This window comes from Fringilla coelebs, assembly GCF_963513975.1.
Source record: "Fringilla coelebs genome assembly, chromosome: 1".
Lineage (NCBI taxonomy): Eukaryota > Metazoa > Chordata > Aves > Passeriformes > Fringillidae > Fringilla > Fringilla coelebs.
The window spans coordinates 83,742,589-83,767,967 of record NC_140028.1 but is presented as its reverse complement, the minus strand read 5'-3'; the positions used below and the strand labels follow the sequence as shown (position 1 = coordinate 83,767,967).

The window sequence follows — 25,379 nt, the reverse complement described above, 5'->3', positions numbered from 1 at the left end:
TTTTTTTCCCAAAAAAGATTATGGGTTTTTTCAGTGTGATGATTTGGCACTATTATTGTTAAATTGCACCAGGAGCACCTCTGTTAATACTTGTGTTTTCTTGGGTCAGATTTTCATTCCTTTAACTCTTCATCTATGAATAAATAATAATACTCAGCACAAAGGAAAGGCAAAGGGCCTCTGCTTTCCAGGCAAAATTTCAAAATTTCTCTGCCTTAACTTTTTTTTTTTTTTTAATCAAGCATTCTGGTTTTAGAAAATATGGATAAAAGAGAAAGTTTGTGTTTCTTTTTACCCTTGATATTGCAGCACTTTGGGTCTTGCTGTGTGGGACAGAAACTCTTGCAGCTTTCCTCTCTTTAAGGGGAAAAGCATCTGCCAAAGAACAAGATGCTGTCACTTGGGTTGTGCTTGATCAAGAAGAGGAAAGGGTGGTCAGCTCTAATCTCTTCAGAGACACTTGTGTCATCTACCCCAGCTTCTGATGAGCGTGCCACCTTACTGCCTGCTTCATAGATCTCCACAAATGCCTCATGGAATGCTTCAGACACCTTCAGGCTCCGTGCTGAAGAGATGCCAGACAGATTGGCTGATGAGCTGAACAGGTCGGTGATACCCAAGGATTTTAAGACAGATGTGAGGTTATATTTTTCCTCAATCCTCATGCGGGGGAGATAAACTTTAATTTTCCTCTCTTCCATCTTTCTAGAACTGGTCCACTCCTTGAGATTTTCAAAGGTGATTGCGGTCTCAAGCTGCAAGGAAACACACAAATTAGATCTCTGGGATGAGAGCACAACACCTTTTGTAGCAATGCAGTACCATTTGTGGGTTTTTTCTCTTAAACTGACTGCTTTTCTTATAATGTATTTTCTGGGTATATATGGATTAACGTATCTAGAAAGGGAAAGCAAACCATGACTCTCTCTTCTCTGTCCTGCTTCCTATTTCTTTAATAGGCTCACTGGCAATTTATAGTCTTGACTAGATGGCTACTCAGCAAATTTCCCAAAGCAATTGCCAGTTTATCTTCTTTTCTTCAGAAATATATTCCAGAAGTCATTCTGTGCTTATGAGTTGTAAGCTCTGCTTACATTTAAGACCTCCAAGTAAGGAAGTGTTAAAGGTTTTACTAATATCTGAAGTATCTTGAGGCATTTGAACACAGCTAAATTTCTTCAGTAATAAATGAGCTATCAGTTATTACTGAAGAAATTTTGCTGTGTTCAAATGACTATTTTTATAATTTTGGTTCTTAGAGTTAGTGCGCAATAATTTCAATGAACTCGGATTTATTGCATAAGTTTTCCTACTCAAACTGCATTCCCACTAATGGCTATATTCTTTTCATACCAACAGTAATATGTCATGTATATTTTACTTTCTGAAATTGCTTTAACCATTTCAGTACTTGTATTCAATTTTGAGACAGTTTCAGTTTTGAAAGTATGAAGGAAGCATGTTGAAGGCTGTCAAACCATTCAATAATTACAAATACTCAGGCTAAGATGAACTTCCCAGTAAGTTCCTCAGTATGCAGAAATTGAAATATAAAAGCTTTGGAGCTCAAGGTGCTGGAGTAACAGCTGCTTATCTGAGACGAATCTATTCTGCAGTGGCAAAAATTTAACCCATTAAAGTAGTTGCTTAGCAATCCATCCTCACGCAAACTTTTGCAGGACCACTGAGAGAGCTGAGTGCCTCTGTGCAACCATCCTACGCTGACAATATTCAGATCTGTGCTGGGGATGTGCTTTAAGATAACTTTATTGTGAAGAGCTTCTTTGCACCTAAAATTTCACTGTGTTCATGGTTTTCTGAAACCCAGCTGCCAGGGGCGTACCTGCTCCAGGCCAGAGATGTCATCAGGCAACAGCACCCACAGGCTCAGCCGCCCACTGGCATATGGAAGCTCCAGGATTCTGCATTTCTCAGAAGGGATCTCTGCCACTTTAAATGTACCAACCTGAGACATCATCTGCACAGGTTTGCTTTCTTGCTGCAAAACCAAAGAACATAAACAGTTTTCAGAAAGATTATTCCTAGAGTGTAGAAATGCGTACTTATGGTTAAAGCTGATGATTGCTCTTTTTCGGGAAGATTGTACAGCAACTTGTTGACTCCCTTCATAAATTCTAGAAGATGACACCTTTAAAGTGATATATGCTCACATACCTCAGAAATTCTGAAAGGAACTGTCTCGGTATCTTCTTCCTTAAATGCTTTCTCCCACAGTCCCTTGAAGTAGATGGCACTGACCAGGACCATGTCAGTTTGTGAACTCACAGAGCTTGGTCGAAGGATATGTTTGATCGACCCTTTCAAAATGCACAGGGAAGGAGAACATATATAATACATCTGTGTATAACACATCTTACTTGTCAACTTCAACATTAAATGGAGGGTAGAGAATTTGTGGGAAGGAGAGTGTGGGGAAAAGGCATTGCTTTGGTTTTGTAGCTTTTATCTTGTAGTTCCAAGGTTGATTGCTTACTGCTGTTGGCAATGGTTGTTGTTTCTCTCCCTATGAAGAATTATAGTGAGAGATATAAAATCCAGAGATTTACTTGATACAAAATTAGCATATTTTGTGTCAACAGGAAGAACCATTGGAACCTTGCATCCAAGGATGGTCTCCTAACCAAACATTTAGTAGTTTTTGCATCAAACAAAAGCTGAAACATTGGTGTCAAGCTATTTGCCAATGTATAAAAAGCATATTTTAGTGCTGTCCCTTTTATCAGGACTGGAAATATTACATATCCACAAAGCCTCTACAGATAGAGAGAGTCCTCTAACAGGGATGTGTCTGAGGAAAAAGAAATTGTTAGATGATAGTTCTGTATCTGGGGACTGATCTCGTATCCAGGAAAAGGAGCAGAGGGAGATGTTTTGGTTTTCCATCACCTGACTTAAATGCTCTCACATGTTGTTCAAGCATGGTGGCGGAAGGGAAAATACCTATGCTGACATTTGACTTCCTCTTACCATTTGTCTGACTTTCAACCCAGGAATTTATGAGCTCTCTGGATTTTTCTGCAGCTGTTTGAAAGCTGATAGATTCCAAACCTCCCTTATACAGTTCCTTCACACATTGAATGTATTCCTGCAAAGAAAGAGTATGCCATTTTCAGATCAGATTGTCAAAGAATTTTGTAGATGTAAAAGGCAAGAATGAAATTAACAGATATGAGCAATCTGCTTATTAAGGCTAATCAGTAAACTATGAGCTAGTTCATAAGCATCTTAAGATTTGACATGCATTGTTTCAAGCAAGAGTATATGCCCCCATTTTTAAAAAATATTTTCCAGAACTGAGTTTAAATGTCTAAAACCAACATTAATTTCAGTTAAGTGTGGGGTTTTTATTCTCTATGCCCACTTTTAATTTTTTTTTGCAATGGTATTCTCCTTGAATTTCAAATTAAATGTTCCTTTCAATTGAAAACCTTGGATTATTTTTGAGAACCTGAAGGTTTTTTTCAGGTTTGTTTTCCCAGTTGAGGGAAGAGTTGGAGTTATCTCTTTATTAATCATACCTTGACTTGATTGGATCTTTATTGTACTTTGCACAAACATCTTTTTGCCTAGTCACATTTTTTCTCAAGACTTTCAGGGGTTAGGGCTGTGATAGATAGAATCTTTCCATATGGAAGAAAATTTCTTTAGCAGACCCTAGACTTCTGACAGTGCTTTTTGCATTACAGAAAGTTACAGTTTTGACATTCAGATCAGATCTTAGAGCAACTCACCGGCAGAATTGGGTATTTCTCTTCGGCATAAAGTCTACTGGCGATGCTGATTGAATAATTGTCACTTGGTTTGGTGATTTGGGTGATGATGTCCTTCAGTGAAGTGTGGATGCTCGCAGATGTGCCACACTGATTGACATGAATACAAATAAAAATACAGATGATGTTACCCTAGTTTTAATGATGAGTAGGTATTACATACTCTATGAGAGGAGTATAGTAGTTCAGATGCTTTTGCTTATAAAATTGTTCATCCTATGCTGAAGTAGTAATTTTGTAATATATATCATTCAGTGCTGGTTTTCAACTGTAATTTCCTCATGCCATTTGGGGGGACTTTTAATTTTCTGCTACAGTAATCTAGCTTCAGCAGATCAGTTCCCAACCAGTTCTGTTTAACCCAGCTACTTCGCCTAATTATACAAATATCTATCATTTTCCCCTATTGGCCCAATATTATGGCCCAATTTTATGCTTGCTCTGAATTCCCTGTCGCCTGCCTTCTCTGTTCATTCTTATGAAGTGTTTCCCCAAATGCTGGATGAAGAGCACTAGCTGCACATTGGAGTAGGGTTGCAACTGCTATGAGACTGCTTTATCTGAAAGATTTTGCTCCCAGGAGAAACTGACATAGAGAAGGGATTAAATTGTTTCTGTACCTGAGATTCAGTACTCTCTCCAAATCCTGGGATTTTATCAAAGTGGATAGCCTGTAATTAAGAGTAACAGTGGTTGAAATAACTGGTATGACAAGAAAAAGGTTATGCAACTGAGATTAACACATCATGTTTGAAGCAAGCCTATTGACTGAGAATGACTCAAAAAGTGCAATCTATCTGTACCATCTCTGAATAGCCATGCATACTGTTGCCTGCTTAGATGATCTTTTTTTTCTATTGAGCATCTAGGATTCAGCTCCAGTGTGTGCTACCAATAATGTCAACCTTCTTGTAGGTAACAAGCCAGCCACTCTCCGTGAAGATAGTGAGAGCTGTAGGAAACACATGAAACACTTTGCAGTCTGTGGATATGTTTTGGCTCTTTCCCTATAGATTTTTTCTCCTCTTCCCATTCCAGAAAAAAAGTGTTGCTAGAATGTATTTTTGTCTTTGAGAATTCTGCTGCTAAACTATGATAAAATTTAAATCCAGTCTCAAGATTTTGGGCTGATGCCTTTATTTAGCACTGTTATGAGTTTTAGGTGGCCACAGCTTTTGATAACTCTGGATCCACATGTTTTAGCCTCTGAGGGACATTATCATATCATTAAGGGCTGTGGCTCTGTTGAGCATCAGGAGGGTTTAATTCCTCAAGGTAGTCTCACCTTTTCTATCTGAGCCTTGGTGTTATCTTTTGCACCTATGTAGACCATGGAGAGGGTTGAAATGATGAGCAGGGGGGAGTAGCAGACATTCTCCTGGACACTCTGGCTTCTCAGCTCCCTGAATATGTCACAGCAAACTTCTGTGCTCACTGGACCGATGGAGGCCATTGTGCAGCAGTACTGCCTAGAGCAAAGAGCAGAAGTACAATAGCAATGTAATGATGGGAATAGCATACACACGCAGCACATGCACTTTATTAGGAATGTTCAGGCTATAAAATATAAACAAGTAACTTGGAAATCATTCTATGTTAACATGTCTGTTGCTATGCTCACATCTCATGCATGTTAGAAAGTGTTTTCACAAATCTGTTTCCTTCTGCATTTCTATACATTCGCCTTTTTTAACAGTTTCTCAGAGCTCTGGAATCTGTATGTGGTTTCTGTTTACCTTTTCAAAGAAGTCAAATAACAATTGCCTGTACTTATTTTCATTTGTTGAAGGCTACAATTCCTTAGTACTTTGTAGTAGCTTGATGAAAACAAGAAAATATTATCTCTTTCATATACTTGCAAAGCTGGACATTTAAGTGCAAATTATGTTTCCATTTAGTTTAGGTCTGGGCAGGTAAAGGTAAAAACAGAGGCTAGCTATTTTTATTTTCCAAAAACAAGTAGGTTCAGTAAAGTATCTATTTGTAGCACAGTACTTACTGTGTAGATCCTCAAGGGCCTGTAGCTTACCCTTGTTTTAGTAATGGAAGCATGGACAGGCAATATAATTTGTCTAAGTTCACCGAATGTAGGAGCAAGACTGATGCACAAAATTCATGTTTCATTGTATTGTGCTTTCAGATATAGTTTGCTTTGCATAAACATGCTATGTTTTCTCAGACTATAAACTGTCTGGGAAATTAAATTGCTGTTTTTCAAAATCTAGCCCCTTATGTAGGAGCTAAATGCTAGGATCTCAAGTTTCTCTTTATAATGTTAAACTTTACCAAAGTGTTTTGTGACTGGCCTCTTGGCTGTACACATACAGACACACACATTTTTCTCTCACTTTCCGTATGCATGTTCCCACTTATAAGTTATTTTAAAATTGTACATCTGTGCACACACATACCTTTTTATGTTGTGTTCACCAACTGTATTTTTCAGGAATGCAACTCTTAGAGAAATTTCACACTAAAATAAACTTAGCAAATTCACTGAACACCATAGTTCTGCTCTCAATGCACTGTTTTGAACTAGAGGTCAAGCACAGAAACTTATTACTTATCTGTCAAGATCAATCTTAAAAGATACAGAATGGGAAGATAAGATGCTCTGAAATAAAATAATGTTTTGAGCACAAAATAACATTTTAAGCATAGAGGATAACTTTAAAAACCTCCCCAAAACCACAAACATTCAGATTTTACACATAATAAAATAGTGTAGAATACATATACACTGGTGAGATTTGTAGAGAATATAATGTAAATAATCTGTCCTGAAAAATATCAAACACGAGATAATAACTTGTCTCTTTTTAAGTTTAGTCAGAACCAAGGAATAATGCAATAAGAAGGTAAATTTTCCTAGAGAAATGCTTACCTTCAAGCTTCAGCACCAAAGACAATACAGCTTTCCAGCTGTATGTGGGTGTACTGGCTGAGCCCTTGGGAATTTATACAGTCTGAGTTGTGACCCACCCACTGCTGTCCTTCAGAAGTTTGACTTTTGACACCATAAAAATAAATTAATGGTATAAGGTCAGTTTTTTGTGTCAATGGGTTTGGGTTTGATTGAAGGGAAAACAACTATTAGTATTTTGTGCTTTTTAACAGTGCTTTCCACCAGTACATCAGGACCACTTTGCTGGAGAAGAGGCTGGGAAACAATGCCTCATTTAACACAAGATACTGGGATGGCAGTAAAAAAAAAAAGTGAAAACCTTAGTGATGTCACACATAATTAGCAGTTATTAGTCAATATGTCAATAATTAGTCAATTTGTTATTATGGTTGTAGTAATAGACCAGAACTCTCTTTCAGTTAGTCCTTTCTGAATGTACAAAATGTAGCCATGCTAGACAGAAGAGATGGGAAGACAGGACTTAGCCTTTTATTCTTCTAAAAAAATTGGGGAAATAAAGTAGGGTGCATGTGACAAAACCAGTTGAGGTGAAAGTCAAAACCAGGAACATTTTCTTTGAGAAGCTGGAATATTTATAAAATATTTCTGTAAGTGTGTTTTTATAGCAAAGTATTTTATTCTCAAGGGTTAACAGCAAAACATAACTCTAGACCAAGTAAAAACAAACCAAACAGTCAGTTCCAAATGTATTTGTGGATGCATTTGCCTTGTATCTCTCAGATCTACCATGAGTAACTTAATGGCATGACAGATGATGGAAGAACTGTAAAATCTAGCTAGAGTATTCATGGTCTGTGGGACAATCATAATATATAATAGCAAATGTATTTCATTTATAAAAGCTATTGTTCTGTATTGGAATAATAGAATGGACAAACAGTTAAGAAGCCATTCTGACCTCTGCAAAGCACTGTGTAATTTCTAAAAGCAGGGGGAGGAGGGGGGAAGGCAGGAGGGGGATCTCAAAGTCTGTAGGATGTAATTCTGTAGAACATACGGGACATAACTGTGATCTCTGTTAAGCAGAGTAGTCTCCTGTACTGCTGTCAAAAGTTTAGGCAGTGCAGTGTTCTTTGCCTCAGTCTGCTTCCTCTTGTGAAAATAAGCATGCCATATAAATCTACATTCTACATTCCCCTTGATGAGCCATTGTCTGTCAGCGTGTAGTTCTGGAGGAGAGGTGAGGTGGTAACATGGACATCAGGAGAGGCAGAAGTGCTTTCCAGAAGTGCTAGGTAGCCAGAAGAAAATCTGACATATGATTAAATAGTGGGAGGTGTGCCTGGACCCCAAGTCACAGGGCATGTATCACACATTGCTTTCCTTTTAAGCTTTGTGCCCACAAAATAATATTATTAGTCATCATTCTAAGATGATGATGAAAAAGCTGAAGTGAACATGCCAACATGGGCTAATGCCAGCTGTGCTGAACTAGGAGAAGATGTGGATTCCCTCAAGAGTCTTATAAAGAGATCTGGATAGACCAGAGAGCTCAGCAATCACCAAATGTATGACATTTAACAAGAGCAAGTGCCAGATTCTCCATCTGCGATGGGGTGATCCTCATTGCAAGTACAGATTGGGGGATGAAAGGTTAAAAACAGCCCTTCATAAAGAGGTCTGTGGGTTTGGGTCAATGGCAAGTTGAATATGAGTCAACAGTGTGTCCTGGTAGCCAAAAGGATCAACTACATACTGGGGTGCATCAGGTTCAGCATCACCAGCCAGTTGAGGGAGGTGATTGACCCTGCCAAAGGCAGGGGACATCTTTAATGTCCCTTGAAACCCAAACTATTCTCTGATTCTATGATTTTCCCACTCTACTCTGCACTGATATGGCCTCACCTCGAGTCCTGTGTGCAGCTTTAAGCACCTCAGTGTAAGAAGGACATCACACTGCAAGAGCATGTACAGAGGAGAGTGACAAAGATGGTGAAAGGCCTCGAGGACAAGAAGAGAAGGCTGAGGGGTGACCTCATCTCAGCCTTCAACTTCCTCAGTGGGTGCAGTGGAGAGGGAGGTGTTGCTCTCCTCTCTCTGGTGACCTGTGATGAGCCACAAGGAAATGGAATGAAGCTGCATCGAGGGAAGCTCAGATTGGACACTGAGAAAAGGTTCTTCATCCAGAGAGTGGTCAGTCACACCCTGAAACAGGCTCCCTGGGGAAGTGGTCACAGCACCCCGTGTGTCAGAGTTCAGTGAGTATCTGGACAATGCTCTTAGTCATATGGTTTATTTTTAGGTAGTCTTGCAAGGATCAGAGAACTGAACTCAATGATCCTCATAGTTTCCTTCCAATTTGACATACTTTATGATTCTTCAAACCTGTGTGTCTTCACTTAATAAGCTGTTTTATCACATTTATGTTTATAGTGCACCTCAGATTTCTGCCACTATTTTCACTCCTTATCCCTTCTTTGTTCAGGGCCACTTTATGTCCACAAGGGTTTAGTTCTACTTTCACCACACTGGTCTTCAATTGCTGCATGTGAGAGTTGGTCAGTGTATTTACCTCAGTGAAATCTTCCTTTCAAATGTCCTTCAAAACTCTCTGCTAAACAACCATGATTCCCATTCCCTTAGTCTGATTGATCATACATGAATTACAGAAGTGTCCGGACTTGTATCACAAGTCCAGCTCATCTTGTATGACCTGCATTTTAGGATTTACAAGCATATTCAGGAAGAAGCTGCAATTTTGGTAGTGATAATTTTTTTTACACACTATCACACTGCAAGAATAGTATTAAAATTATCCCAGTGGGTTTTTTTAAAATCTGGTGAGTTTAACTTCTGTGTAGTGTCCTGGTTCTGGATCTTCAGAACAGCTTTGTATGCATTTGATGCAGAGTTTTGTTCCCTAAGTTATAGGAAAATCATGTTTTCTCTCCAGGAATTGGAGTTTCAGGTTCAGAACACACCCACAATAAGCAAATATATGGAGGATAAAAAGCCCTGCTGTGATAATGTTTGATAAAGGGAAGCTGTGTTCTTTATGAGGGGTCTGCTGTGGTTTTCTGTGCTCAGACTGGGAGTTAATGCAAGGCCCCTTTTAAGCAACGGAATATACCCATGCGCAAATGAAGAACTGGATCAGAGCAGACCAGCAGCATAACATCAACCAGAAAAGGTCTTTTACAGTCTGCTTGACATGAGGTCTAAAGTAAGCAAACCTTCCTGCACTTGGAAGACTACCTGGGACAACTGACAATGGATTGTCCTGTCAAGCACAGCTGTGCAAGCAGCACAAACAGTTCAGTCACACATCCTTGTTTGACAATGCTTGTCCCAAGAAAGAGGTCAACTAAGGCTCAGTTGCCCTTTCCTCTGCCAGGCATTTCATTGTGGAGCTGTCTCTAAACCAACAGACTCTTGAGTACCTGAGCTTTGGATAACTGGCAGTATAAAAAGAACTTAACCAAAAGGATATGAAGTCCAGGTCAGCTCACAGAACAAAGCCTCCATCTAATCACAAAAACCTACTTAGAACTCGGGATTCTGTCCTTGATCCTGCTCTTTTGCCAATAGAAAGGAGCATATTAATTGTTTTGTGTTTGTCATTCCACATTGTGACTCTAGAAGCTGGCTTTCAGTCAGGGACAGAGGTAACCAGTCACAGAGAGATTTACTGACTGCAGCTGACTGTCTAACTTGTTACCATTGCAGACCTGGATGCTGCAGCTATTGATGGTTTCCCTCTTCATTGCTCTGTGGTTCTGGTTTTTCCCCAGTACTAAGCAAATGAAGTATCTGGTCAGGCTCCTTCAGACAGGTGCCCATAGCCCACCTGCACCTTTCTGCAACAGCTCTATTCTCTTGGAGATGTGCACTGTTGCCTGCAGTGCTGCCTTGATCTCTCACAGACAGTGACAGGGCATTTGTCATTGCTCTATTGTAATTGCAATATCCCATATGAGATCTCACATCCCTTTATTCATTTGAAACTGACACAGGCTTAGACTTCATTGTACAGATGATGATTTCTTACTGCTCCCCCTGACATAGGTTGATGTGACCTTCATGGCATAATTTTCAATGATCACATCCCACAGGCCAGCAATGGGTCAGATGGGAGTCTTTGACTCAGAACTTGAAAAACATCCTCACTGTGGTTGAATGAATTTTAGACTCACACACATGCAAAACCTTTGCCTTGCTTCCATACATGCCACATATCTTTCTGTGGAAGAAACCTGTGTCTGATGATAAAGGTGCCTTCCTTCTGTCAAAGCTCAAATGCAAAAAGCAAGTGTACAAGAGTTGAAAGCAAGGAGAATCTACCAGGCAGGAGTATAGGAGCTTTCACCATGCACTCAGAGATGGAATCTGAAAAGCAAAAATTGTGCTGGAAGGAAAACTGACAAGGGGTGTGAAGGACAGTAAGAAAAGGTTTTTTAGGTACAACAGCAAAATGGAGACTAAAGAAAAGTCAGGATGATTGGAGAAAGTCCCCGATTTTTTCAAAAAGTGACTAATTTTCAGAAAGGAAAAGGAGGAAAATTGAGGAGGCTAGAGGTCTCTGTAGGCACTGAAAAGATGTAATGCACTGCTGCAAGGCACTAAGGGTTAGTACTCATTATGATCTGTGTCAAGAAAAACACACTCTCTAAGACACTGCTTAAAATCCATTTATTGCAGCTAACATTGAAAGGAAAAAGAGGATAATATAGGTAATTTTTATTGTCACTCACTACAACTACCTGAAAGGGGGCTGTAGCCAGGTGAGGGTCAGCCTCTTCTCCCAGGTAACTACAATAGGACAAGAAGACATATTCTTAAGCTTTACCAGGGGAGATTTGGGTTGGACATTAAGAAGAAATTCTTCACAGAAAAGGTGAATTCTTCACAGAAAAGGTGATTGGGCATTGGAATGGGCTGCCCAGGGAGGTGGTGGAGCCACCATCCCTGGAGGTGTTTAAGAAAAGACTGGATGTGGCACTCAGTGCCATGGTCTAGTTGACATGGTGGTCTTAAGTCCACCTACAGGTTGGATCTATAGCCTGCTTACATAGGTTGATCGTCTCAAAGGTCTTTTCCAACATTGCTGATTCTGTGATATTCCCTTAGCTGCTGGGAACCCCAAGCTGTGCAGCATTGGAAAGATCACCAGTCAAGAAATGGCAGTGCAAGTCCCATCCACAGAGATGGGTGTTCACTGATACTTTGGTCTTAAGAGCTCCTGCAGGAATTTTTAAAGAAGAAAGCAGTTAATTTCTTCTGAGAAACAGAAGGATGTTCACATGAAGACCTGCTGCTTCACTTCATGATAAATGCAAGGAGGCAGGGGCTGCAGTCACTCATGCCAAGTGGGAGCTGCCTACAGGTTCCTCCCTTCTGACTCGCACAGAAAGTTCATGCTGCAGCCCGGGGCGATGTGCAGGACAGCACAGGATGGAGAGCCAAGCTCGGCAAGCTCAGGCCTGTGCCTTCTCCTGTCAAATATTATGTAGGTCACTAACGCCCTGGTGTACAATTGTATTCAAACTCAAATCCCTGCAGAAGGCTTCCAAGCATAGCCTCCTGGGAACATTTTGAGACATGTGAAGGAATAAAAGATGATAGAAAAAAACAGCACAGATTTACCAAAGACAAATCTCTCCTGACAAACACCATTGGCGTCTGGGATGGGACAGCTTGTTGTATAAACAAAGGGAGAGCAGAGGATATTGTACACCTGACTTTAGTAAGGCCTTCAGGATGATCTCCCATAATATCCTTGTAGTCACGTTGAAGAGCTATCGCCTGAGTAAGCAGGCAATATTTTGGGTGGAAAGTCTGTACTGAGAGAAGCAGCAGGAGCAGGGCTGCTCCATGAGGACGGTGAGCTGGGCCAAGTCAGCCCCCAGGGAGGGCAGTGCCCTCACCACAATATCTGACCATAGGGAAGCAGATCCAAATGTCAGTGACAGGGTCCATGAACATCCATGGACACAGCAGGAGCAGAACCAGGGCCATGGTCCATTTCCAGAGCCTAGGGTTAGGGAACAACAAGAGCTGGTTGCTGCCTGTGGAATGGGAGGCTGGCTGACCAGGGCCCAGCCCCGTAGCACCTGAGCAAGGGAAACAGGACAGACCCTGAAAGGGTGATGGGTCCAACCAAGCCCTCAGGCAATATAAGCGGCAGGGCATGTCCAAAGCTAAGCTGGGAAGTCTCTCCACAAGTGAGGGCTGCAGTCAGATCCAGTGACTACGAGGCAGGTCAGCAGCGACAATGCAGGGTCAAGTTCAAGCCAGGAAATGAGTGCACAAGTTGTTGTCAAGCAGGACATGGCCAAGCAGGGCAGGACTGAGAGGAACAGGAGAACAGCCGCTGATGTGGTGTCACTGGGGTAGGGGCTGATGGCCCGGGGCAGGAGGTAGAGTGGGATCTGGGGATCTGGGCAGGTGGGAGAGGTCCCATGGAAGATCAAGGCCACTGAGGGCTTCTAGTGCAGCCTCCTTGCTCCTCAGGGAGACCTGTGCTCAGGAGATACCCACTTCAGAGTGACTCAGTGGCTGTGGGGTGTTGGGGGGCAGTTTCAGGGGACACAGAGCTGGGACAAGGGCAGTGGATAGGAAATGGACATGGCACAAGGGGTCAAGAACTGAGTGAGATGGTCAGGCCACCCCAAAAGGCCCCAGAGGAACAAGGAACAAGCCAGGAGGGATGGTCTGGCTGGCTGGAAGGGGATTCATTCAGGAGCCTGGCTCTGAGTAATGAGTGAGTGCTTTGTGAAGATCTGGAAGGTTTGTAAGGACAGGGCCCCGTGTGACCAGAGGACCCAGGCTCCTCGGAACTTTCAGTTCCCATGTGTATTACATCCGTGGTGTGTCACTCTCCAGTTCAAACACAGCTGTGCCCATTCCTGGCCAAGGACTCCTAATGTGACCTTGGTCCTGGCTTGTGATCACTGGACCTGGACCTACCTCTGCGGTGTGAATTGACTTTGTGGTCGGTGTTGTCTTTGCACCTGCCTCATAGCCATGACGTTGCCTTAGGATCTGGACTGCCCTTAGGTAGCTGACAAAATCAGTGTAACAAACTATGAAACTAACAGACCTTTCATCCTGCTTCCCCACATTTCACTTCAATACAAAGAGTCTCCTCTTATGCTTAGTAGTTTCAGCTTCCTTGTTATACTCAGTGCTCACCAGTCCCTTCAGTGAAGCAGCAAGCAATGGAAGAGGTTGTGATTGGTGTATAACTGTTCATATCTGCCAGATGCTGCTGCTCACTTTTATCATGAGTTCCAGTCTGCTTCAGGAGCTGCAGTTCCACAAGGATTTCCTTGCTGCAGCATCACTGACCAGCAGGCTGCAGTTCCTCTGGAGTGTCACTGCTCTGGCATGAGCTGCCTGTGGCTGCAGTGCCCTAGAGGTGACTCCCAAGAATGTGCCTTCAGCTGTGCTCTTTAAAACATCCCCATCTTATTAACATCTTCTCTCTTTTGTTTCTCCAAACACATCTGCCACATGTCACTGTCCACTCTTTCTTAATTACACTCAAGCAGAGGTGCTGTATGCTCCTCTGTCTGGAGATTTGGCACACAATGAGTTCTTTTCATTCATTACAGGGTCTGCTGCAAATGGCCAAGAACAGCTCATGTCCTCCTCTCACAAATGGTGCCAGCACCCAATACAGGCTCCAGACCCATGTGCAGAGGGTGCTGGGGAAATCTCTTGCTGAAACTGGTTGTGCTCTCAGGGTCCTAACACTGGCTGCTGTCAGTCCTGGAACTTAAATAGCTGATAGTATTTTCTATATATTTATTACCTCTCAACTGGTTTTTTTTCCCATGGTTTTGTCCAGTTTCCCTTTAAAATCATGTGAAATTTCCACATCTTCCACATTCTTTGACCATTAATTCCATCTTTCAGTTGTTTGTTGTCAGCCACCTATGTGTGTTGAAGTTTTTTCACTGCTTTCTGCTAACCTCTTTTAATGCCATGAAGTTCCTATTTCAGAAGATATACCAAGTTGTCAGCCTCTGTCACTGCCTCCATAACACTCAGGACTTCAAAAACCTCTGCTCTTGAGATCATCCCTCTCCTAAAAGTTTGATTGCATGTGCTCAGGGACATGTGAAGCGCCTTCCAAGCCTTGAATCTAGGCACTGTTTGTGGCAGAGCTGTGAGATGCCTCCATGCGGGTCTACATCCCCCTCACTCAAAAGAATTTAAGTGGAGTGTCTTGACTGGCCCTTGCTAGTTTGCATGCCTTTGCCTGGCCATGAACCTCAGCAAGAGGGACACTGCAAGTGTTCATTTTGGACACTAGTAAGAAAATTATTAAATTTCCATTTCCATTTTATTGGAAATAACATGAGAAGGGAAAAGAAGAGAGCATAGTCAATTTCATGTCCCTTCCAGTGGTCAGATCCCAAAGTGGTGCAGCATTGGATAGATCTTTATTCAGGGAACTGCACACTGTGCATATCCCATGCATGCAGAGGTTCACTGGTGGTGTGATCTTTACACTTTTATGGGTATGTTCTGTTTATCATTTCTACTGATGAATGAAAGTATACAGAAAAATGCTGCTTCACTTCAAGATAAAGACAAGGATATGCCAGCAACATCATCACAGGGTGCCAGTTTGGGAGCATCTGTGAGGTTCTCCATTATGGTTAGCAGATGAGGTTTAGCCCACAGCCACATGATATGTTGAGCACTGTATAGTCCCAGATACTAAGCAGTATGTGCAGCCTGACTTAACACAAAACTGCACACACTGATCAGCCTGATCAGATCCATTTTTACTAATGGTCACTAACTCCGCAATGCACAATAGTGTTCTGGTTAGGAGGACTACAGACCCTGATTTGTGGATTTAACCTGCAGGCTTGATATTTGACCTACCTTATCACCACAGCTTGTTTGGCAATCACTGGACTGTAGCAGTAGTGCAGGGAACTGCAGCATCTAATATCTTACAGGGAAAGCCCCTGCCCTTCTGGTCTTGTTGTCATCTCCTACTGTGTATCCCCTTTCCTTGCCAACCAGCCCCACCCTTGCTGCTCTTTGACAATCTCTCTGCTGTCCCTTTTCCCTAGTGGTAAATCTTAGCTCACTAGCCACAAGAAACAGAAAACCCTGCTCTGTGTCAAAGCCTTTCTAGCAGGCATGTAGCTTTCCATTTGATTCAGCATGCTGTGATTTCTCAAATACCATTTGGGAACCCAGGACAGCTCTGCCCTGGAGTCCAGGGGTTTCTCTGCACTTCCTCTAGTGACTATGGTTACAGCATAATGCCTGCTAAATCTTGTGCCTTCAGCCATGGATTCAGTTTGCATAGGAGACAGCAGGCCTCTCTCACAAGTCATATATGCAGAGGGATGTGGAATTGTCTCAGAAATTTATATTTCCCAAAGGGCAGGGAAGATATGTCATCTTCAACCCTTCCCCAAATGATATAAGAAGGAAGGGCACATGTAGTTCACACAGCATTTCAAATGTGGGTGTCTGTTGTTGTTCCCCACACCCCTGGCAGTACAGTAAATCCAGAACAATGCAGCACATAGTGAAAATGGAGTGTAGTGAATGGACAGATGGCAGTTTATTGACTGACCAGCTTCAGTGATGCTGCCAGGGGGCAACAAGGGCTGCAGGACAATACTCAGATTTTGTGGGAGCTGGGATTAGTGTTATTAAACTCTTACTAGACTTCAGAGCCAGGAAACACCAAGCAGAGTTTGCTCTACTCATGGCTGCTCTTCCCTCATCCCTTTGTAACACCCTCCACTCTGGTCTTTTCAGAATTGCTTCCCATGGGAGCTGCAGCAGCCACACTGACCGTGGCAGAGCGTTTGCAGCAGGTCCTGCCAGCCCAGACCAGCAATGCACAAGTGCAGTACTGGGCCCAGCCATTGATACAGAGGATCTTATTCAACCTCACTAAATCTGCACTTTTACCTCTCATTTTAGCCTCTTTAGAGGATGGTTTCTCTTTCATAAACAAAACAACTCCACCCATTTTACAGTGTTTGACCATGATATTTTTTCCAGGACACAGACATTTTAAAATGCCTCTGATCTTTCACCAAATAATATTTCTGTCCTTTTCTTCAAAAATTACTGGATTTCAAGCCCAGTGCCACTGGTTTACATTTTCAGTATATTGATAATAATAATCTGCTTGCACAAAAATTAGGAACAAAATTGGAACATACATTAGGCTCCCAGACCTAGTTTTCAACAGATGTTACTCAGTCAGAAGACTTGAGACATCATTTTGTATCCCTAGTGACACCTAATGGCCCAATGTAGAATGAATCGAATAGTTCTGTTTCACGGTGATGACTCTAGGTGGACCTCTGTCATATGTAGTTTTAGGAAACCATTTACCATTTCATTCATCTTCATTTCATCACCATTGATTTTCTCCATTTATTTTCTTTAAAATAATCATCAAGCAAAGGAACAATTAATCGAGAGAATAGTTATTTTTTATATTCCTGTTATATAATTCAATAAATATTAGTTTTATTTTCATTGTACCTAGAAAGTGCAGAGTGACAGATATGCTTGTTTCAGTTTAATAACAGATCTATAATTTATAAACTTTCACCCTCAGCTTCTTGGAAAAGTATTTTATACATCCTGCCCTTTTTGTTTTAACTGTAACAAAACTCTTTGCTGCCTTAGTTTTTAAGGGAAGCAGAACATTATATGCATAGTAATGCTTGAAATTGCATAAATAAGAATACTTTTTTACTTGAATACTTCTGTTAACCATGTCTAATCCCTTAAAGCTGTCTTGGGAAGACTAGAATTTGCAGCTCTTCCATAGACTTCATAGCAGTCAAGATAAGTTTCTCTGTGGTCAGCATCATCATTTCCAGTTATATTTAATACTTACTTTTAAAATGTTTGAGGCAGCTCCAAGTACTGCCAAGTATCTCCCTTTTCTAAGCACTTTTTAAGAACTGTGATTTGCAGCTCTGCATGTGTATGCCAGCAGAAGGGAGATTGCTTAAGTCTGTGATCAACACTAAGAAGTTTTTCAATTGGATAAACTGCAACCTGAAGAACCTTCCCCCTAAAGACTCTGAAATAGGAAATGATACCTCTAGGGGATTATGTTATCAAAAGGCAGTAACAAACATTTTCTCACACAGTTCCTGTGGATATAAAACAGCTAAAGCAGTCTACCTTTTAAGAAAAATAGCAATCCTTTCCTCATGTTTTTGAACTTGTATCTCTTAGGCATCACCTCAATGTATTTCCTGGGGGCAATTAGAGGAAATCTTTTAAAACTATCTGGAAATACAATAGCAGATTAAAAAAACTGAGTTATTTGATATGTCATATGGAGATGAGTGCAAGGTAAAAATAGGAGCTATAGGGCTTATCTTGCTTAAATTCAGAATTTTAGAGAAAAAAAAAGTTAGGCTCTTAAATGACTTCATATATGGGTACATTCTGGTTTTGAAAATAGTATCTAAATCCTAGTCTGAATGCATTCTGTAAATAACCACTACCCAATATATAATATATTTTGGTTGTGTGGTGCAGTAACACAAAACAGATAGAGACATGTTTAGTTTGCAATGCTTTTATTAGAATAAATAGAAGGACCAACAATTGACATTCACAAAATCAATGACATATCATGGGAATGAAGATGGGAAATTGTATTGGTCAGGAAGGTGTTGTGTTCTGAGATGATGATTTAAGAAGGAATGGTAAACTTTCTGTATGCCCCCTCAGAACAAGACCTTAGCCTTACAGTATGTGCAGCACATACTTTAAAGAAGCACAAATTAATTACTCAAAGAAGAATGATTTGCTGAAATTGAGAATTTCATCCAGGCATCATTTCAAGGATGGTTGCTCAGCGAGTTCAACAGAAAGGAATGGGATTATTCTAATAGCTGTGTTTATTTCAGAGAACCCCTTTAGAAAAACGAGACTCTTAATATCAGTGTCAGAATTTCTCACAAGAATCAAAACAGTGGTCCTGAATCCTAAGTTATTCAATCATGATGTTAAGCTACCTCTTGAAGTTCTTATTTATTCCTGGATATAAGTCCTAAGTACAACTTGTGTAAGCAGAAATATCAGCACCCAAAGATCTGAAAAGTCACACACTTCTTCAGGAATATCTCCCTAGATACTGAAGGCTTTCCACTTAGGGAAGAGATAAGATTATACTACAGTACTAGAGGAAAAGGGGTCTGTTTCTTAGGGGTAGGCAAGCATTATTTCCAGCCCTTTTCTCTTTCGGGAGAACAAAATCTACCAAAGACAAGTATCATGTCACTTGGATTGTGTTTGATCAAGAAAAGGAATGGGTGGTCAGCCCTAAACTCTTCAAACTCAGAGGAATGTTGGATGTCTCCAGTCACAACCTCTGAGCCACCTGCCTCAGTGCCCTCTTCAGTGACTTCCATGTATGCCTCGTGGATGGCCTCAGACACCCTCAGGCTCTCTGCTGAAGAGATGCCAGAGAGGTTGGCTGAGGGGCTGAACAGGTCAGTCATACCCAAGGATGTCAGGACAGATGTGAGGTTATATTTCTCCTCAATCTTCATGCGTGGGAGGTACACTTTTACTCTCTTCTTTTCCATCACCCTGGGACTGGTCCATTCCAGGAGTTTATCATAGCTGATTTTGTTCTCAAGCTGCAAAGAGAGGCAGGGAATTAAGTGTCTGAGACAAAAGTTAAATGGCCTTAAAAGCTGTGTTTTTACCACCTCTTAGTGGTTTTTTCCATTTACTTTAGGCACACAATAGAACTGATGCTTGTTCTTAAATGCACTTGTTTATCCTGTGTTTATCCTTCCTCCTGACTTTGGAGCCTATATAATGTCTGTCTTGAGAAAGTCCCTCAAATTTTTTTATCTGAAAATTTCTTCATCAGATCAAGTCTTTTTTTGTAAAAGTATAGTTTTTTTAACACATCAAATCAAATTGGCTCTAAAACTGTTTTTATTGGAAGATATTTTATTGATCCCTTTCCACAACTTTTTTCCTTTCTAATGTTACTTTTATCATTTTCCTTTTAGTCAGTTCTTGGAATGCTTTCTTCATCACTTTCATTTTTTATTTCCCCTAAGAACTTTTCTTCTTTAGCAAACATTTGAATCCACTCACAGTGATAAAAATCCTGCTACCTTGCCTGCCTCTGATACCTGATAGAGATTAGTGCATATAGCAGCATCCTCTTCTGCAGGGCTGAGGCAGCACTACACTGCTTTACCTTCATTTTATAAAACACAGCTCAGGACTCTCTAAGAGGCTCTGCCTCAGCACCTGGGCAGAATTTGTGCTCCCCTGCCTGCCCAGCACAGCGGTGGGGTGGGCAGCTGCAATGTCCATGGGCAGCAAAAGGTCTGACAGCAGCCAAGCCCTTCTGCTTGCCCTGCCAGGGCCGTACCTGTGCCAGGCCAGAGATGTCATCAGGCAGCAGCACCAACAGGCTCAGCTCTCCACTGGCATACGGAAGCTCCAGCACCTTAATTTTATCTTCAGCCACTCTTGCCACTCTGAAGGTGTTGTTCTGACGCATCATTTGCACAGGTCTGCTCTCTTGCTGCAAAACCAAAAATGTGAGATGGTGTGATGTGGGAGCAATCTTTTTCTTTGTTCAGACAAATGTACAGAGCCTTTGAAAGGACAGGACTCAATCATGCTGCCTTTGGAAAAGAGCTGTGTCTCCATTTTCCTCTCTTGCTTGCTTGTGTGCCCTGGAAGCCTGGTCAGACACAGATCTTGTGAGCACTGATTAGCTTTAGGCCCACTCGCTGACAATGATGGACTCAGAAAAAATCACCCAGCCTGTGACAGATATTTGTAGCACCCAAACTCCTGCCTGTGTGAGCCAACAGCTGCCCTGGCCAGAGGCGTGTCCGTGCCCTCCTACCTCAGTCACATTGAAAGGCTCTTCCTGAGTGTCTTCTTCTCTAAACGCAGTTTTCCATATCCCTTTGAAGTAAATGACATTCACAAAGACCAGCGCAGTATTGAGATCAACAGAGTCTGACACCAGGAAGTCGTGGATCCGTCCTTTAAGAAAGAGAGAGGTAAGATACTGCTCCTCTGCACAAATCTCTGTGATGTATGGGTGAGGGTCGTGGCTCCTGCTTTGTGGAGTTTCATTTTCAGAGCAGTAAGCAACCTGCACTTGCTTGACCCACCTTTTCTTGAGGTTATGAGGAGAGGAAGACAAGGATATAGGTCATGGTAGGTGAGGGAAAATGCCTACTATCAATTTTTAAGTCCTTACCATTTGTCTCTTTCTCCACCCAGGAATTGATGAGCTGTCTTGCTTCCTCTGCAGCTGTTTTGAAGTCAACTTCTTCCAGCTCTGCTTTGTAGAATTTCTTTGCACACTTTATGTATTCCTATAAGCAAAAGGGTTGCAGTTATCAGACTGATGAGGACTTGGAATTATATTAATGTCTAAAGCAAGATTGTGAAATAAAGCAGAATGGTTTAGGGAACAGTAAATGTTTACTCCTGGGTTTGAACATCAGACACTGAACACGTCAGTCACATCTATCTTCCTGTAACTGAATCTTAAAGTTGTACAAGAAAGACTGCTTCACATATATAGGTCTGGCACTTTTTGATGAGACAGGGTTCCAAGTTAAAATTTTGATATATTTCCTTTGTTTTACCAAAACAGTTTCAGTTTAACAAACATTTCTAAGGACAGACAATGTTTGTCTCCTTCTCTTTGTGTTCATTTAAGGTTTTGAATATTGTGTTCTCACATTCTTAGATTTCAAAAGCAAAGCTTCCTTTCACTAGAGAAACTGAAAATTTCAGTTTTCATTATTTCAAGTAATAAAGTTTATTTAATTTCCCTTAAAAGTTACATTTTTCATTACAAACCATTTTTCTAGTAAATTAACAGCAATCTTGATTACTCCCTGTGATTTGCAATATAGGCATATTTTATGCCATTATATATTTTGCCTTCATCTAACAGGCACAGAAAAGTCCAAACTCATTTTGTACCAGTTCCTCTCATGGCTCACAAGCACCTCTTCATCAACAGAGTGGGCTACTGTTGGTGGTGAATCTCTAGGGCAGTCACAGGGGATTTACAGGAAATCTCATGGAAGTCAGTTCACAGAATAACTCACCTGAAGAATAGGGTATGTTTTTTCAATATAGAGTCTGTCAGCAATCCTGAGCGAGTTAGTAGCATTTTGCCTCCTGATGTCTGAGAGGAGATCCTTGAATGTTTTGTGGATGTACTCAGCAGTGCCACACTGAGGTGATGACAGGAAAAAAGAACATAGTTTGCATAAGGAAATAAGATCCTAAAGTCTAGTCCCTTTCAGTTAAGAGTGACGCTACAGGGCAGTCTTTCCCCACAGACTGTCACCTTTGGGACAGCCAGTGCTGTGGTGGTGGTGCATTGAATGGGCAAGTTCATCCTTGCCAAGACAAGCCCCCTGAAATGTGCTTTTTAAAAGATGCAGTTGAGTTCCTGGCATTGAGACTTCTGGGCTCTTCTCTGCCCAGCATCTTCCTGACCCTCTGAAAATTGAACTGCTGTGCCCTGGCTCTAGGTACTGTGCCCTCTTCACTTATCCCCCAGCAGCACTTGCCTGGGAAGACACCCTGGTGCCCAAAGCATTTTCCCCACACCATTACTTGTTCTGGTGCAAGATAAGCAACCTGCTGTCTATGTTTGTTTAAAAACAGGTGAATCACACCCCCCTTCCCTCCCTCCACAGATCCCCTTGGTTTGAGGCCATTACTGTAGTTTTTGTCAGGGTCTGAAACTGCGAGGAGGAGAGGCAGGAAAGTTCTACTTTTATTCTGAGGAGAAAATAAGACAGAAAGGAAGATTAAATTATTTTTCTACCTGGGAGTCAGAAATGTCTCTATCTCCTGTAACATTATCAAAGTGAAGAACCTGCAAGAGAAAATACCAGTGGTAGAAATGAGGAGCATGACCAAAAACAATGTGAATTTGAGATCTACACAAGTTGCTTGTGTAAAAAAACCTGTTGGCTCAGAAAAAAAAATATTATGAGTAAATAGATTAACTGAAAATTCACAGGTAAGCTTGCAACTGGTCTATGCCCTCTGTGACCTTCTTGGAAACTGTCAGTACTATTCTTTGCTTAGATTATATTTCTTTTTCTAGTGAATATCTAGAAATCAATTGAGTTACATATTATGTGTTGCTAAAAATAGTCTGTCTTCCTGTCTTTCTGGGATTTATCTTTTACATATATTAAAAAAGAAAATCTGATTATGTTATTTGGACCTTGTCAGAATTTAGAAATCCTAAAATTGCTGACTGGTAATCTATTTTGCTATTGTCCCTGAGATATGTTTTTTTTTTTTTTAATGTTTAAGTCAACTGCCTGTTATATTGAAAATATATGCCTTTCTATTAATATTTTCTATATGTATCTCTTGATTCAGTTCTCCATTTTGTGACTTTGGCTTAGTTCTTGTGCGTTGAAACAGGTGAAAACCTGGTCAGTGGATATTTTTCAGTGATGTTACTTAGAAGGAACAAGTAGCACAAGTAGAGGTCACTTTACACCCGTGTAAGTAACTTACCTTCTCCATCTGGGATTGAGTCTTACCCCTTGCTCCCATATACACCAGAGCCAGGGTGGAAAGCATGCTCAGGGAGGAAAAGAGCACATTGTCGTTGCTGCGGTGCAATTTCACCTCTTTGAATACATCAAAACAAAATTCTGCATTTGCTGCACTGATGGAGCCCATTGTGAAATCCCTGTTGTCTGAAGGAAACAGAGAGATTCTGACTTACAGTGGGGAAATAGGTCAGTTGTAATGCAAAAAATTCAGTGCACATGAACCCCAAACTTAGTGCACAGAGTTTTTTCAGCAAACAGAATCCAGTGGTGTGGATTTTAAGGGCAGATATGGTTTTAGATTCATGAGCAATCAAAGGGCTAGACATCTGCCAGCTGTGCATAGGCTGGTGAAAGAAGAAAACACAGACTAGAAAATACAATGTGCAGCTGCTAGAGAGCAAAATCCAGGGTACTCTGCCGTATGTATCACAGTTCCTATCAAATCAACATGGTAATGTGACTGTCATCTCCTAATGTGAGATAATTTGAACAACAATGCATCCAACTGTTCCCCTGATAGAATGGATGCTTATTCTCTCTCTAGCTGATTGAACTGATTGTATAGGTGATATAAGGTAGATTTTTTATTATTTACCTATTCTACTTACTGTTATATTTTAGGCTCTAAGCTCTGTTTTTGTTCCTGGAGAAGAAACAGATTCATGAAGCAAATGCTTGGGGGCAGGGGGGGGTGGGGGGGGTGGGGAGTGTTGTCATTTATCTTTGAAAATGTAACTATTAAAGATAACACAGAACTATAGAATGATAGGATCATATGAACATTCAAAACTCCTTGATTTCATTTAGAGAATATCTTACATAACCCCTGGAATTTAAACAAATTCAATTTTGTCTTTTAATACTAAATGAAAAGTTAAAGCAATAGAGGAAGAAGGGAGAAAGTCTGCTGTAACTTATCACCAGCTTTTCAATGTGGAGGAGTTAGTAAAAAAAAAACTGTAGTTCATAAATGCAAATACTTTGACTTTATGCATGGCAGACTGTGAAATAGCAAAATAATACAGACGAAACATCTGAAGGTAGGTAAGGTTTCTGCAGAAGGCATCCTGTGATAGTTTCTTCAACTGATACTGAAGGCCACAAACATGAGGTTACATCAATACAGTTATAAGTATTGTAAAAGACAATTGCTTTTATCTTGCAGATTAGAACTTAAGCCCTAATTGAAAGAAATGCTTACCTTATCAGATTCACCAGGGAAAGGTAGAGCACAGCCTCTCAGCTGTACTTGGGGGAGACTTGACAAACCCCTTGAAATATATCTTGTGTTATTTTGTGACACGCCCCATGCTGCCTGTTCTGTGTTTACCCATAAAGTGATGGATGGAGCTCAATGTCAGACATGCACTTTGACTTGGAATAAGTCCATTCTTTGAAACAAAACAAAAAAAAAGCCTGAATAAAAGGATTTTAACTTAAAGTTTCCAAAAAGGAAGGTTTATTCATCATAGTACATGAAACCTTGCAGAAAAGACAGGAGAACATTAAAATGACTGAAACAAAAATAATGATAAAAGCTATTCATTGGAACTTGAGTAGTAAGCATGATTTGGTTATGCCAGCAAATAGTGTAACATAGCTTGTGAAAATAAAACAAAAAAGAATGGTGAGGAATTCAGTCTTGTAGAATGTAAGGAATTTCACCTTATATTCCTTAATATTCCTCTATCTTGAATAGTGACAGGCCAGATCCATTTCAGAGTCACCATTTTGTGAACTTAAAATTTTTGCTAAGATCAGCATATGCAGGGATGTATTTATTGCACTGTTGGCTGGACTACCAGTATCACCATTCTTGCTTCCCACCAGAATCCATAGCTCTTCCTAAAGGATGGAGAAAATTTTCCACTGAGGAGCATAAGAAAGAGCATTTCCTTTTAATATTTATTGCCAAATTTAATAAAATTGAAGTACATTTTTCTGCAATAAGTATATGTATTTGTCTGTTGTCCCTTGCTGCATTGTAGAAGACCACAGACATAGTGTTTCACAGAGCACAGTTTTTCATTCCAGAGCAATCTACTTCAAGGAACTCAGACACAGTCTGGGCAGCACATCAGTGGAACAAAACCCTCAGTGAGAGTATTT

General features: G+C 40.9%; 2 protein-coding genes across 2 annotated transcripts; both read right to left on the bottom strand.

Annotated features, from left to right (window-relative positions):
- Positions 1-359: 359 nt before the first annotated feature.
- Positions 360-5,244, bottom strand: LOC311158983 (ovalbumin-like; the record flags this gene model as incomplete). Its single annotated transcript, XM_084214801.1, has 7 exons — positions 360-755; positions 1,844-1,999; positions 2,176-2,318; positions 2,989-3,106; positions 3,753-3,881; positions 4,412-4,462; positions 5,077-5,244. 7 exons carry the CDS (start codon positions 5,242-5,244, stop codon positions 360-362), a joined length of 1,161 nt encoding a protein of 386 aa, XP_084070927.1.
- Positions 5,245-18,896: 13,652 nt separating this feature from the next.
- Positions 18,897-23,397, bottom strand: LOC311154184 (ovalbumin-related protein Y-like; the record flags this gene model as incomplete). The annotated part of the gene is made up of 7 exons (XM_084206450.1): positions 18,897-19,319; positions 20,075-20,230; positions 20,561-20,703; positions 20,924-21,041; positions 21,789-21,917; positions 22,520-22,570; positions 23,230-23,397. 7 exons carry the CDS (start codon positions 23,395-23,397, stop codon positions 18,897-18,899), a joined length of 1,188 nt encoding a protein of 395 aa, XP_084062576.1.
- Positions 23,398-25,379: the final 1,982 nt, after the last annotated feature.